This window comes from Apus apus, chromosome 2, assembly GCF_020740795.1.
Source record: "Apus apus isolate bApuApu2 chromosome 2, bApuApu2.pri.cur, whole genome shotgun sequence".
NCBI classification, from domain to species: domain Eukaryota; kingdom Metazoa; phylum Chordata; class Aves; order Apodiformes; family Apodidae; genus Apus; species Apus apus.
The window spans coordinates 98,805,787-98,820,494 of NC_067283.1; the positions used below are offsets into that span (position 1 = coordinate 98,805,787).

The 14,708-nt window shown below is 35.1% G+C and overlaps 1 protein-coding gene across 1 annotated transcript in view; it reads right to left on the minus strand.

Moving 5' to 3' along the window:
* Positions 1–14,708, minus strand: part of DOK6 (docking protein 6) — a 242,296-nt gene that overhangs the window by 89,199 nt on the left and 138,389 nt on the right. The window contains exon 4 of the mRNA XM_051612120.1: positions 8,456–8,575. Coding sequence (XP_051468080.1) covers positions 8,456–8,575 — 120 coding nt within the window. The remainder of the gene's footprint in view (positions 1–8,455; positions 8,576–14,708) is intronic.

Consider the following 14,708-nt stretch of genomic DNA (forward strand, 5'->3'; position numbering starts at 1 on the left):
TGTACTTTAAAGGGATACATGACAGGAAAATCATCTCCAGTTACCTACTAAATGAATGACGGTTTGGTGTGGAATGTTTTTAATCCAGCATTTGCACTGAATTTTCTCATGGTGTCCTCCTAAAAATTAGGAAGGAATTTAAAGTTAACAGAGGAGGAATAAAGTGAGAGAAATTTACTGTACCAGTCAAAATGAGATGCAGCTTCCAATTGTGTTTGACATTCAATATGACAGTCGCTATGTCTCAGTTTTCTAATCATTTGAGATGAATACAAATCAGTGAAAATATTGTGAATAAGTAAGTTAATATAAAATGTATGTGTGTGAGAGAGTGTGTGTGTGAATAAAGTAGCAAAAGTTTGGCTGAGGAATTAGTGGAAGCAGGGAACTGCTGGGTGAGCTATAAGAATTGCTGTCCTGCATAGCTATAAGTAAACTTGTCATCCCCAATGTTATTTTCTTTCAGTCAATTTAACTTTGTCCTATTAACGACTCCCCAATTGATTCATTCAGCCTTGTAGCCATTCAACCTCTTCTCCCAGGCTTTAGTTCTCATTAATCACATTAAAGGGTGTTACTCCTAAAAGTTTCATTTTATGTCTAAGGTCCCAAGTGTGAAACTCCTAATGTTTTGTGTAAGTGCAGCTGAGATCACTACAAAGAATTTCCCCTAGAAGTCTAACCTCACACCCACTGAAGTAAATGGAAAGGCTTACACGGGAGTATGGGTCAATGATGGCATTGCGAAGAGAATGGTGGAGAACAAGATAACTTATGCTTTGTAATGGAATTATATATGTATATATGCCCTTTTTCAATATCCATATGTCATTGTGACAGTCGTGAAAAAATGCTTATGGGTATGGAGGTGTCCTTTTATAAAATATTAGACTCCAGTTTTACATCGCCATGCTGTTACTTCCTGTGACTTACCTCCTCTATTTAGAAGAAAGATACAGATGACAATATATGAGCTGGTTCTCTCAGCTTCCTCTGTACATTACATGGTATCACATGATGTGTTTATGGGGGACTAAATCTACTATATGAGAACAGAAATCTTTCACTGACAGAACACCTCAGACAGCAGAGTAAATTGAAAAGTGTAATTATTTTCTGAAGTAAACATTAAATTGTTGTGTTGAAGACACAAAATGTATCTTATTTTAGAAGTTACCAGGATATTAATGAAATGCTCAACTTCTCTGAAGTGTTTGTGGATATTATTGCATTATTGCAAGGGTATTCAGTACATATGGTATCCTCAAACTGTCAGGAGACATTTGTTTACTTTGCATGGGAGGTCAGTGTCTCAGGTGAGGTGTCATGGACTAAAGAAAGTATGTCTGACCAAACTGAAGATCAGTTGCAGGCTAAAATGTAGCACCCTTGGAACTTGTTCAAATCGGCAGGAAAAGCAAATATACAAAGATAAGTGCTGGAAAAAATTGAGGATGGATATATTTACTTTTGAAAAAAAACTTACTCATGCTTTCAAGTAGTGGGAAACTGAGGATATGGAAAGGTGTGGATACCATTAAATGATTTTAGGACTATAAACGCAAGGTTCAATTTTTGCATTTCAGAAAATATTTTAACAGGCATCTAGGTAATGGTAATACAATAATTAAGTTTTTAGAGATAAGTTTTGCCCTTAAATTCATATGGGCAAGAACAAACATTCCTAAGCCAGATTTGGGAATCTCAGCTGAATTCTATGACTAGATCTCCTAAATCACATTGAAAAAGACACTTAGATTTGCCATGGGCCAGTCACCATCTGCATATGAGTGGGATGAGATAATGACAGTTAATTGGGTAGTAAGATTAAGTAAATAGAAGTTAATGAGGAACCCAGAAAATAGGAAGATGGAAGAAACAAAAGGATTAGATGTTATCCTCTTAGACAAGACAAGGCTGAGACTGAGCAGGTGCTATTCTTCAGCATCCAGCATCATTACCTTTCTCCCTTCTCTGTAACAGCTGAGAGCAAAGTTCAGAAAATGGGGGAACCGTGATGAGAAAAAAAATGCTGACATATTACTACACTTACTATCCCACTCTTTTCAATTTTAAATGCTCTTTCCCATCTCCTGGAATCAGAACAGCAATGCCTCATCATACACTTTGTGCATGTAAAGGCGTCCAGTATTTAGGCTTTGGCAAGAATACGGCCTTTAATAATGTTTTCCAGAGCACAGAAGCATAAGTCTTTGTTAAAGTGAATATATTGACTGAGACAGAGACTTGACAGCAACTCGGAAATTCTCTCAGTCTTTCAGCTAAAAGTCCAGCTGTAGTTGGGAAGCAAAGTGAGTGTGAGGCCCAGTGACCCTGGTTCTAGCCATTTTATCGTTTCCTTTGCCTAAATCATGCCAGTTTGAAAACTGACCAAATAACATTGCAGTCTTCCTATCCAGATGTTTTTTTAACTTCAGCTTTAATGCCAGGGAGAAACTACTTATGGAAGGAGGCAGCAAGGTTGGTGGGATCTGTATAAAGATTTTATAGCAAACATTCAGTTTCTATCTTAGGGAAACTCAATCTGAGACTTATGCTGCTGACACTCTTTAGCTAATTTTCAAGTGGAAAGAGAGCTCTAAGCCTTGAAGTCAAAACATTTTTTGCTCATTCATGTGTCAGGTCTATTAAAATGATTGTCTCATGCTTTACACAGTGAGGAACCAGGAATTCAGAATTAGTTTAATCCCTTCGTTTATAATGATAATCTGCTTTGCATCCATTAAAATGTATGGAAATGTTTATTAACACCTGAATGAAAATAGAAAGGCTACCAAAAATAGATTTTTTGGGATTGTTTCACTGTTAAGTAGTAATGTAGAGGAAAATCTGAAAACTGCCTGGAGTAACCAGCTGTTAAAACTGTAAACACCTTTATTTTTTAATAAACCTAGTTATATTTGGTTTATTAAAAAGAAAAAAAGTATGAAAATGGATTAAGGATAACAGAAGATTAATAAAAAAACATGCAAAATGCTTTTATGTAGTAAATCACAAATGGAGATTCTACAGACCCTAGAAAATGCCCTAAAATAAGTCAGCTCTTTGAACGTAATTACAAAGTCTCTGTGTTTTGATTCTAATTTATAATCTCAAATATAGCTTAATGAAATAACTCATAATCCTCTTCTGAGGATTCAAGGACATTGTTCACTATGAAAAACTACATTTTTGCTAACAGATACTAATTAGTTTATTGCAACTAAACCCAGGAAGCAGGACTGCTGTATGGTGGAATATTTTTAAATAAAAAAGGTAAAACAAATGTTATATAAAAAAGGAAAAAATTTACAAAAGAAATAATTCCATGAGATATTAAAAATCAGGCATGGAGTAAAAATTAAAAAAAAAATAAATCAATTATATTTCAAACTTTTCCAGACTGCTAGAATAAAAATTAGCTTTTTAAGTCATAAAAAAAAAAAAGCAAAAGCAGCAGTTTACACATAATAAAAAAGCATTCTATTGACATCACAGGCATAACATCAAAAATAAATGAGCTACAACAGCAGAAAATGGAACAGGCCATTTCTTCAGCTTAAAAATTTGCATTTTTACATTTGCTTATTTTCTTCATTGTTTACTTCAGTTTTACGGGTAACACTTAATAGAGTATGATTTGATGTAAGTGTTCAGCAGTTTTAGTGTTAATATTCAGTATTCAAATTAGATAGGAATAGAGTGGTCATGAAAGAGTAAAGTGCTGTTGAAGAGTGCATTTAGTAGCACTGTCTGCATAGAAGGCTTTTTTAACCAATATTGTATTGAATATTTCCGTTTATTTTTCACAGTAAACATAGTCTGTCATTGTATACTGTCCATTTGGATTACCTCTTTATGATTACTTCCTTTAATAGAGAATGAAAATACAGTGACGCAGCAGAAACAGTGATATTTTTTAAAAAAAAGAATAAAAGAGCATGGAAAAATTCTAGATATTATGACAACTAGGAAACTAAAAATATTAAACATGTTTTTTGTTTCATTGTTATATTTTGAGGTATATTAAAAATGCTTCAGACATTGAGAGCTGGAAAGGAAGTTTCAAATTCTTTCAAATGAGGACAGCACTCTAAATTCATGTTCTCTTTCCCTAGCAGCAGCTTGAGAAACCTAAGGAATATGAAACGTGTGTTTAAATACCACATGATATTGCTTAAAAGACTACTTGTCAAGAGGGTTGACAGATCCAATTGAGTCCAGACTTTCCTTCCTGGAGTTATAACTGTGTATTATGATTTGTCTTATCATTGTATATACAGCTCCATTGCCATTACACTAAATTTATTATCTGAATAGGATCATGTAGTCTTTACTGCTTTTGATTTAATACTACATTTGACTCTTTGTCAAATAGTCTAAATGGACATTCATAAACAGTTAGAGACTGTGTCTGGTGTGAAAAGAAATTTAAAGAGAAACAGGGTTGTTGCTAAAGAGCTGAGGAACACAAGCAAATCTCTTAGATTTGCAGGAGAGAGAAGGCAAATTGTTTGGAAATTAACTGAAGCTTCATTTCAAATCTCACTTTTATTGGAATCTGTTAATCATTCCAAAGTCTGCAGCCATTAGTTGTGAGCCTTAAATATAAAAAGAAAACCACTTAGGAGTAATTTCCCACACAGGAGTTTAAACAGTAACATTTGCAGTTATACTTCTTGGATGTGATAATAGAGACTAAATCCTGTCAGAAGCTTTCCATTACTGATGTGCTTTGCACAAGAATTGCTTAAATGTCTTCTTTATTCTTCTTCAAGACTCACTAGCCAGAGGTCTCCGCTCTAAGCAGTGCAGATGTGTAGCTTGGCTTTTCTGGCTATCACCGCTACATAATTGCTTGGTGCTGGAGGGTCAAGCAATAGTGCAACCACAATAAAATAGATTCCACTAGCACTTACTGAACAACTCAGAAGTATAAAAGAATGGCTTTTTCAGATCACTGCACTGCCGTAATTTTTTATCATCATATTACAGAAAAAACCTGATGAGCGTATGGCCTTTTAGATTTGACGTTTGCACACCAAACATAAATTTTGTCAGGCTTTGGAACAAACTGTTTTGCAAACCATATTGTTGCATTTGTGTCACAGAAAATCGGGTGTCTTCCCCTTCAAAATCAAAAGCTCACCTCAGGAGAAAAAGAGTGAGAGCAGAAAGATAAAGAGGATCAGATGTAACCAACAGAGGTTTAGAAAAATCATAGAAAAATGTATTTTCCTTGCCAAGGATTTTCTGAAATGTGAGATCTTGGGTATAAAATATGTTATCAACACATAGCAATGGGCTTTTATGGCCCCAGAACATACACAATAACAATGAAGAAAATTATTATAAATGTTGCAGACTAAAGAAACTGGCAAAGACGGTCATAATCACAGTCACAGGGACTAACACAGAAACCTACAGAACAGAAAGCTTCCTGCTTTTTCCAGAGATAATCAATTTGGTTGATCCCTTCAGTGAATACCCTTACAAGTACATGACATTCACCATGCAAATGTCCTCTAAGAAACAGAATGGGCAAGTAGTTGGACAGACTAAGTTCGTAGCAGATTAAAAATATTGTTGCTAGGAAAATGTAAAGCAGCTCATGAAAAAAAAAAATAGATTAGTTCTTTTACAATCAAGGAAGAATCTTTAACAAAGTTTAAGCCTTGCAGAAAATCTTTCGGACAAGGTAACCTTTTGAAAAAGACAGAGAAGTAAGATGGGATTAATGGCTATTATACTAATTCTTTTGGGATTAATGGTATTAACACCCTGTCATATCATAGAGATTTCAACAGTATAATACCATTATTCAATTGCTTTTAGCCCTTAAGATGTAAAAAATATATCTAAAACTGCAAAAAACTGACACTAGTCTTTACGATAATGCAAAGTGTGGTCTTGTTCATATACTAAGAGATATTTTTTGTTCAATGACCTAAAAGAAAGCCTTCATAGAAGTCAGGGAACAGAACCTGAATGAAGCTAAATTATGAGGCTTTATGATTCTATTAGGGGTTTTACAAACTATTCTTACATCTCTCTTCCAAGTAAACATTATTACATGGACTAACTTAAGAGGAATTCTTACAAGGTTGACATACTTGCAATATGTTTTGAAATAATGACATCCAAAGGTACTAGTGTACAGTTTTTATTTTACACAAAAATAATAAAATGACCCCAAGAGTGACACAGCTGCCATTTTCACAATGAGCAAGAATGTAGACTTTTCATACATATAGTCACTTTTCATTACTTTAAAATTGGAAAGTTAACTTTGACCTTTCAGTTTCAGTTCAACAAAAGCTCAGCAGACTTTTGAAAAGCTTTTAGGTATCTTTTGAGCTACAGTTTCTCGTAGCATGCCTTTGAAAGCTACAATGTGGGGCAAAAGTGCAGGAAAAGAAATTTAAAATTTGAATTTTTTAATTGGAGCCCACCAAATGATTCCACCCTCCAACTACTCACTGTTTCCATAAAGCTGTTGTGTGAGGAATGACCCTACCAAGTTTGCAGAATACAATAATTAGTATAAATTGAAGTCACTGTTCCACTCAACTCATATTACTGAATAAGTCAGCTAAATAAATCTGAGTACAACTGCAGGTTCTTACAACACAGCCAAATGAACAGCATACTAGATTTCTTACCAATAGTAAGAATCTCTGCACTCTCCCCTCCTTTCAAGTTGATTAAAATGCTCCCAAACCAGAATTCGCTTTGCTTCTGAATAAGACAACTAAGAAGACAACCTTGAATTTCAAACTTGCTGGAATTGTGCATCAAGAAGTTCAGGGAAGGAAGCAGATAGTATAAGAATTACTTGTATGAGATACTGTAACTAATTATTTATTTGAGCATGCTTGGCAAATATTGTATTATACAGATTCAGCCACTTGGTTTAAAAGAACATGGCTAATGATACCCTCCATGCATTCTTACTAATGTGATTTGTACAACAAATACATGCTTTGCCTCTTTGTTTCCATTGATTTATTGACTTAGAACAATAAAGATGCTAATTATGTTCATACATGATGGTTAGTAGCACTACAATTAATTTCTAGACTAAGGCAATCGAGACAAAAATAGTTCATTCAACAGAACTAATCTCTGTCTTCTGGAGGTCATGTGTATAACTAGATCTCTTTCAAGAACAGGATGAAATTTAGTATTTGCGATCTGTGCCCAAAAGCTGCTGGACAGTAGATGAACTCACTGCAGAAATAGCTTGATGAATTATAAGTTGTTTTTCTGGTCACATCACAGGCTTTTGACAAGATGTATTCCCCATTAAATTTGTGAAGGAACACCACCTGATCACAGCTCTCTCTTCAATAGTGTGCATATGAGTTTCATAGCTACAGCCTACGAGCATATAGCAGAAAAGATGCTTTGAGTGGTGTCTGATGATCACTTTCCTACAACATGAGTAGCTCCCCCTTCTATGTTTGTTAAGTAATCCGAGACTACAAATTAAATCCTGTGTCTCATAGCAGGCAAACAACTTTGCAAACATTTGAACTTCTTTGAAATTGCACTGAACAATGTCTGATTTTTTAATAAAATGTCTTAATGATTTCTGCATGGTATTTTATTAAGTTGAGAAATGTCTGGACATTTCTATGAAATTAAGACAATAAAATCAATATAGTGCTATTCATTCTATAATTTAATTACATTTTTATAATTATAGTCGGCTTCATATTTTATGACAATGGAGACAGTTGGGTTTATAGCTTTCTTAAGAGATACTGGATTTTATAGAAGCATCAAGACAGTAATAATCATTGAGTGCTGTAACTTAGGAAGGAATAAATGAGCACATTTTGTGTTGCCCTCATGCTTATTAATAGGAATTAAATGACAGGATAATCACAGACTTTATTTTGTGATTGAATATTCCATTCACTAGCATCCTTCCTGTGCACATGTCTAATCTAAAGTTCTGTTCCAAATAGCCTTTAGATGAAGACTTACAAGCTCAGGCTTAGTGATGACTAGCGCCTGTCATTGCTGTTATAACCTGGATTTGAAGAACATATAGATGACCTTCACCCCATTACTCAAGACAGGTAAGAATTTAAAGGAAACAGTGTTTTGCAGCCCAAAGAGGTGCTGATATGTTCATCACTGTCTGTTAAAGGCTGTGGAACAGCTGCTGGTTAATTTCTCTGCATAGAGGCCATTGCTTCCGGAACTAGAAAGAGAAAGGCTATTGCCATCATTTTTGCATGACAGGAAAATATGAATGCAATGAACACATGAACACATGGTGTGGAATTCAATCATCTTAATTTGTAGAAAAAAAAAAAGGACTGAGTATAAAAACACATCCACATATTTAGTTACTGATGAGGTGCCTCTAGCTAATAACCACACGCAAAGATATCATGGGACACCACCTAAGAACTGATTTAGGACGAATTACAAAGTTACTTACCATTTTGTTCCCTCTGGACTCCAGCAGCAAGCAGATCTGGTTCCCCAAGACTTATATCATTGAGCCTGGTTCCTAGACACTCCATGCAAAGATGTTTGCACCATTCCTCTGCCTCTAGTTCTAGAAAAACAGAAAAAAAAATGTTAGTGTTAACATTTACTCAAAACCAGCTGAAGCTATATCAATATTCCTTTCTGAGTACTATTGCATTCTATTGACATGAATGTGAGAGCTCATTATTTGCCAATCTGCCAAGACACCAACTCCCCAAGGCATAACTCCCTGAGACACCACTGCAGGCCCTCCTCCATGCCTAGCCTCATCCTATCAAATTACCACACTTAACATCAAAAAATCTCTGGCATTGATCAAACAAACATCTCAAGTTGGTATTCACACAGTATGAAATCAGAACTAACAAAAACCATGCAACTAGGCTTACTGTCTTCTATTACAGGATAGGCTTACCTAAGGGAAACTTTCTGGAGAGCAGGCTTGGCACCAGGCACACACCAAGTATCCATTGTCACAGTCAGTGTATATCAGAACATCTTTAATAGTGGGTGATTCCAGTAATTTAGAAATGTCTCTATTAAATAAACAGTTTTTCATTCCTAGTTTTTGGGACATCTGGAAAATACTTCTGTGGCAATCTCTCAACATAGTGTTGAAATTTAGAGAGAAAGAAAAATACTGCATGCAAGCCCTGAAGCATCTGGTGATGATGACTCTTTGTAATTAATGAAAATTTATATTCAAGTAAAATCTTTCCATGCCTCATTGGTACGGTCCTCAAATCCTTGCCTGGTTAGGCACAGATCTCAAGTGACATAAGCTTTGGCTGGACAAGAAAGGGCTATCAGCTGACTGAGTTCCCAGGCACACAGATCAAATGATAGAGCCAGTTTTGTGATTTTTGAGATTCAAATATGGTTGTTGTCACAGAGACACAAAGAATCTGGCAGTTGGGCACTTCTCCAGAGCACTGCAAGCAAAGACGATTCACTTAACCTTTCCTGATTTTTTTCAGTCTTTGTCTTAAGACACAGATCCACAGAGTGGTTCTTCTCATAACATCCTCAGCTTCTGGTGGTAAAAGACAGAACTTTCTGTCAGTTTTATCTAGATGACATTCAACTTTGTATGTGAGAAGAAAATATTGAGGTAACAGTTTACTGTTCCTTAATACTTTTACAGATACAGCCTCCATGATCCAAGTAAGGAGAGAATAGGCGTATTTCTGGGCAGCACCAAAAACTTAAAGCTTTTACAAGAAATAAGATGAATTTTTTTTAAAGCCTGTGGCCAAAATTCATGTTCTGCTCATGCATGAAGAAATTTCCCTCCTGCTTTCCAATCCTCTCTTTTAGGTTTTGTTATTTCCTCAGATACTTGTGAGGTCTCTTGACTCAGGGTCATGCCTATAAATCATACCTTCCCACTGAGAGGGCTTCATGCCAGGGAGATGATAAAAGTGGACCACAAGGCTTGCTGCCGTATTCTGGCAGCACACAGAGAGGGTGTGGGGAGCAGCACACTGGCATCTGGGTAAGCCAGACCCTTTCTCCAGGGAGGGTTTCCAGTGAGTCATGCAACATCTACTTCCAGCTACAGATAAAATTGTAGAAATCAATGCAGAAAGACTGGTAGCAGCAAGGTGACAGTGCAAATCTAGCCCAGTGCTCCCATGTTTCCTACCATTCCCTCTCACCATTTCTTTTCTACATAAATCATATTACAGAACAATGTATATACTCACAGAATGCAAAGCTCTATATAAAGACTGTAATTTTTCCTGGAGGATGGTCAGGATACAACATTTTCCTTATTTTACAAGATCTTTTATTACTTTCTTTCATTGTGCCTGCACCCAGACTGAAAGTAAATATTCTGGAAATGTATGAGATGATGGTGAAAAAACACTATACTAACCTTTCTAATTTTACAAACTTCTAAGGAGAAAGGAAAACATATCGGCATTCCCATAAATCCAGCTTAACATCAACATATATTCAAAAGACAACTCCGATGTAAAAGCAACAAATAAATTATATTTATATATATTCTCAAACCATATTTCCAGTAGACTTTTTTTGGGAAACAAACAAAACACCCCATTGTTCTAGGAAGCTGTTTCTTGTTTTCATCACCTCAAGCGGCTTGCCTTTCTCTATTACAGGAACATACAGATCTTGAAAGTTTGGATCCAGAAACTGCCTTTCAGAATGTTTGACTCTGGCAGTTTAATTTAAGCTGCTGCTTCTTCATTGCCAGACACTGACGATAAGACACAGATTAGACCATTCTCCAACTGCCACATATAAGAAACTTGTTTTACTGTGAGCATTATAAGAGCACGACTATATTTTGCAAAGTGTAGGATATCACGTTTAGCTGTATAACTAAAAAATGGTATCTTCAAAAAATGGTCAACTTAGTACTACAGAAAATATAGTTTCAATGCAGAGTATCTTCCCAAAAAACTGTGAGGATTTGTGTCTGCTGTCAGAAACATGAACATTACCCACAAACGTGTTCATAAAGTCAAGGGTATGAGGGTACTGTGTTAAGTTTTACCTAATGCATCCTGATAGCTATTGCTTACTCACAAGGGATTGCCTTCAACCTTTCCCTTGACAACCATGTGATACCTTTAGAAGCAGGTGAATTACCTTTCAAAGACAAAGCCATATTTCTCCTTTGATCATGCGCATCTATAAATCATTTCACCTTTCTTTTGTAATGCATCTAGAATGCTTTGTGTTTCTGAATAACAAATTAAAGATTGTTTATAAATTCTTAAACTTATTTAGTTATTAGCATTTATAGTAGCAATCTCTCAGAATAATAGCTACCACATCACAAAACTGAGATACCACTATTAATTCTTTATTTTGATTAAATGCATATAAATAAACCATAAAAATGTCAGAAAAATTCTTCTCTTTAATGCATGTAGATTTGATTTATTTGTGATAAATACTGATTTAGTCATAACTGGTACTTGTAATTGGAAAATTTAGTTTCCTTTTAAGACTGAACTCTTGGATTGAATGATAAACTGTAAGGTATGCTTTCACAGCTATAAATAAAAAAAAGATACTTCGTCTTTACTGTTAATCAGTTACAAAATGGTGCTATACATTTGGCAGGATATGAGATAGAATTCAGAGAGTTGGGAGACCTTTATTAGGAAATGTTTATTACACAAGATGTTGCAAGACACATCGCAAACAAGGTTTTGATAATTTTAGTTTGTACATGTACTAGTGTTTGCAAGTAGCTAACTGTGCGTCCGTGTAGTTATCAAAATATATATGAAAATTGACATTTTCCTGACAATCCCCCTTTATTCTGTAAGTCTGATCAAAAGTGTTAGCTTGAATAACATGTACAGTGATAAATGAATGATTTTGAAGGCAATATCAGTGTTAAAAAAGATTTATTATATTGATGTTACTGTACATTAAACTATTTCTCTAAAACAGATTTTAGTTGCACAAACCAGGTTTTACTGACATTGCTCCTTCTTGCTAGTATAAAATTGCAGTGAAAGAGAAGCCTTACTCAAACTCACTGTTCCTGATGCAGGCCAGGACTAGAGACTCATTACACCGGAACTCAAAGTGCGTCGAAGACACCAACAGTGAGCTGATAGAGCATCATTACTCAAAAATATCCTTAGCAAAGCTTCATTCTCAGTTCAAACTTTCTTTCAAGTTCAAAGTAATAATTAAGAAAGCCTGACTGAACATAGATGAAATATTTACATTTTGTATGAAACTAATGGGATAGTTACAAGAATCTGGCATGGGAATTAGACAGTTCACTAGGATTGTCAATCCATACCTGTTTCAACATTTGTTAATTTTAATTGACAACAGCATGAAAGTAAAACAACCTTAGGCAGCTTGTCTGTAGTAGGAATGACATAAACACCATCAGTCAAGTGTCCAAAAAGAGTCTGTCACCAGTAACATAACACACAAACGATGCTATCATATCAATTCATGCAGCTACCCCATGACTAGCAGTCAGCAATAGTATTTGTCTGGCTTAAAGGTTCATAGTATTTCAGATTTAGTCTACTCCTACAATACTTTTATTCCTCTTGGAAAAATTACAGGCCTTTTCTTAAATCCATGGTAAATTTAAAATCTTTATAAATCTGAAGCATGCCTCTCTCCCATTGTCAAGTGTTTACATATGTTCTAGTAAGGGGATCCATATAGTACAAATTCTAAGGTTGGTTTACCTTTCTCATTTTTTTAATATGTTAAATATTCAGTCTTTAAACTATTAAAAAATCTCACCACTTGAAGGTCAGAAATGCTGTTAGATAAGCTAAATACTTCTAAAAGCATTCTTTTCCTATACAAAATCAAGGTCATAAAGAGTAGTTTCAATGCATAGAAGAAAAACTACAAACCACTGTCACCATATGCTTCGTTCTTATGCTTTTGACCACACAAATTTCATTCCAGTCATCTGAACATCCTCTGTTTTAAATCAGTAGGAGCAGACAATGACTAGCAGATTAGGAAGTCTTTGGAATCTCCCTTTCTTCCTTTCTTTGTCTAAACATGTCTGAGTACAGTAAGACAAAACTTTGATTACTTATATTTCATTGTCCTATTTTGGTGGAGCACAGAGGAAGGACAGTGTTAGTGTTGCCCCCTTTTGAAATTGCAAAGACTCTAGGAAGCTTTTGCTGCACAGTGCTATACACCAATTTCAAAATAGCAACAAACCTCCTGAATGAGTATTTTTTTTCCTTCTGTGCTCCCATTGCCCAAGAAATAAAATATTTTCCCCCAAACCCTAAAAATAGTGTTGTAAAGATCTGAGCCCTTGATACTATTAGAGTTAGCAATCAGGATTTTATGTCATCAGACGTGCAAAGAAACTGATTCAATGCAATTGCAGACAACCTCTGTCTCAATCAATCTGTAAGATCACAATACTCTGATACGTGTTCTACTCATTTTTCAGTGGCATAAAATTTTGCTCCCAGACAGGAATATTAGCTAGAAATGACTTTGTGTGTCTTTTGCTGTATTTTTGGTAGATTTTAATGTGGCAGTACTGTAAAAAGAGAAACCCCTACCCTTAAAAGTTGGTAGTCTACAGTTAGTATCTAAGGAAATATGAGAAATGTCTTTATCAAGTTTCGTATCTACAGAATTTAAACCTAAGGGTATTCTTTGTTGTTACAAATTCTTCACATTTCTAACTCCCATTTTACACCTTTTTGTATCTTTTATTCTCAGCATTACATAGGTCCCTGCATTTGATGCATCTAAATTTTATTTAAATTAAATAAATTGTTTTTGAAAATCAGCATTCTTTGAATGTCTATGAAAATAGATGCTTTCCAATTAGGCAAAATCTCCTGTAAATACTAGTCTCTTAAAAAACAAAATAGCATCTAAATAGCATTTTAGATTCCTGGTTTTCAATATACACCACTGATATCTCTACCAATATGATCTTGAGTAAGAGAAATATGACTGCCTGAGAAGAGGAAGTCTGTTTAAAGCTGAAACTCAGAATTCCCACTTTCAAGAAGTTAAACAGCTGGGTTGTTTTTTGTTGTTGTTGTTTGTTTGTTTTTTTCCCCAGTGGAAATTCTAATATTCAACACAGCAAAACTGTCCTTTGCTGAGCCAGGAAAAAAACAAACAGCCAACTTCAATTATGTGTCGTTTTCCTCCAAGAAAATCAGAATAATTCTTGATGAATGCAATCTTACAGAACATATGAAGATTTAATATTTGACACTTCAAGACTCTGATGAATGATGGCTTAAGACCATGTTAACTGGAGACCTACTGATGAAAGACTGTTTTATTTCAAATTTTTCATCCTAATTAAAGGGTAACCAGTTCATCACAGAAGTATATAAAAAGTTTAAATTTAATATTTTTAACCATGTAAAGCTAGAACTGCACAGAAAGTTTAGGATTTACATTTCTAAATCAGAGGTGCTGATTACAGTGAAAAGCAGTATCTGAAGATGAAGCTGCAATTTATGTACACTGGTGATTAATTGCCCACTTACAGCTTACTTGTGTACTGATTTATGTACACACCAGTACTAGAGGGTAGGGGATAGACATCTGTTCTGTTATGGAAGAGTTGGATTCATACACTAGCAAAGGCCAGTCTCCTTCTCCTATATTTGGACTCCCTGCAGAAGTCCTCTTCAGGATCTCTCATGACCTAACCCAAATTCAAATCTAGGTTCTCCCTG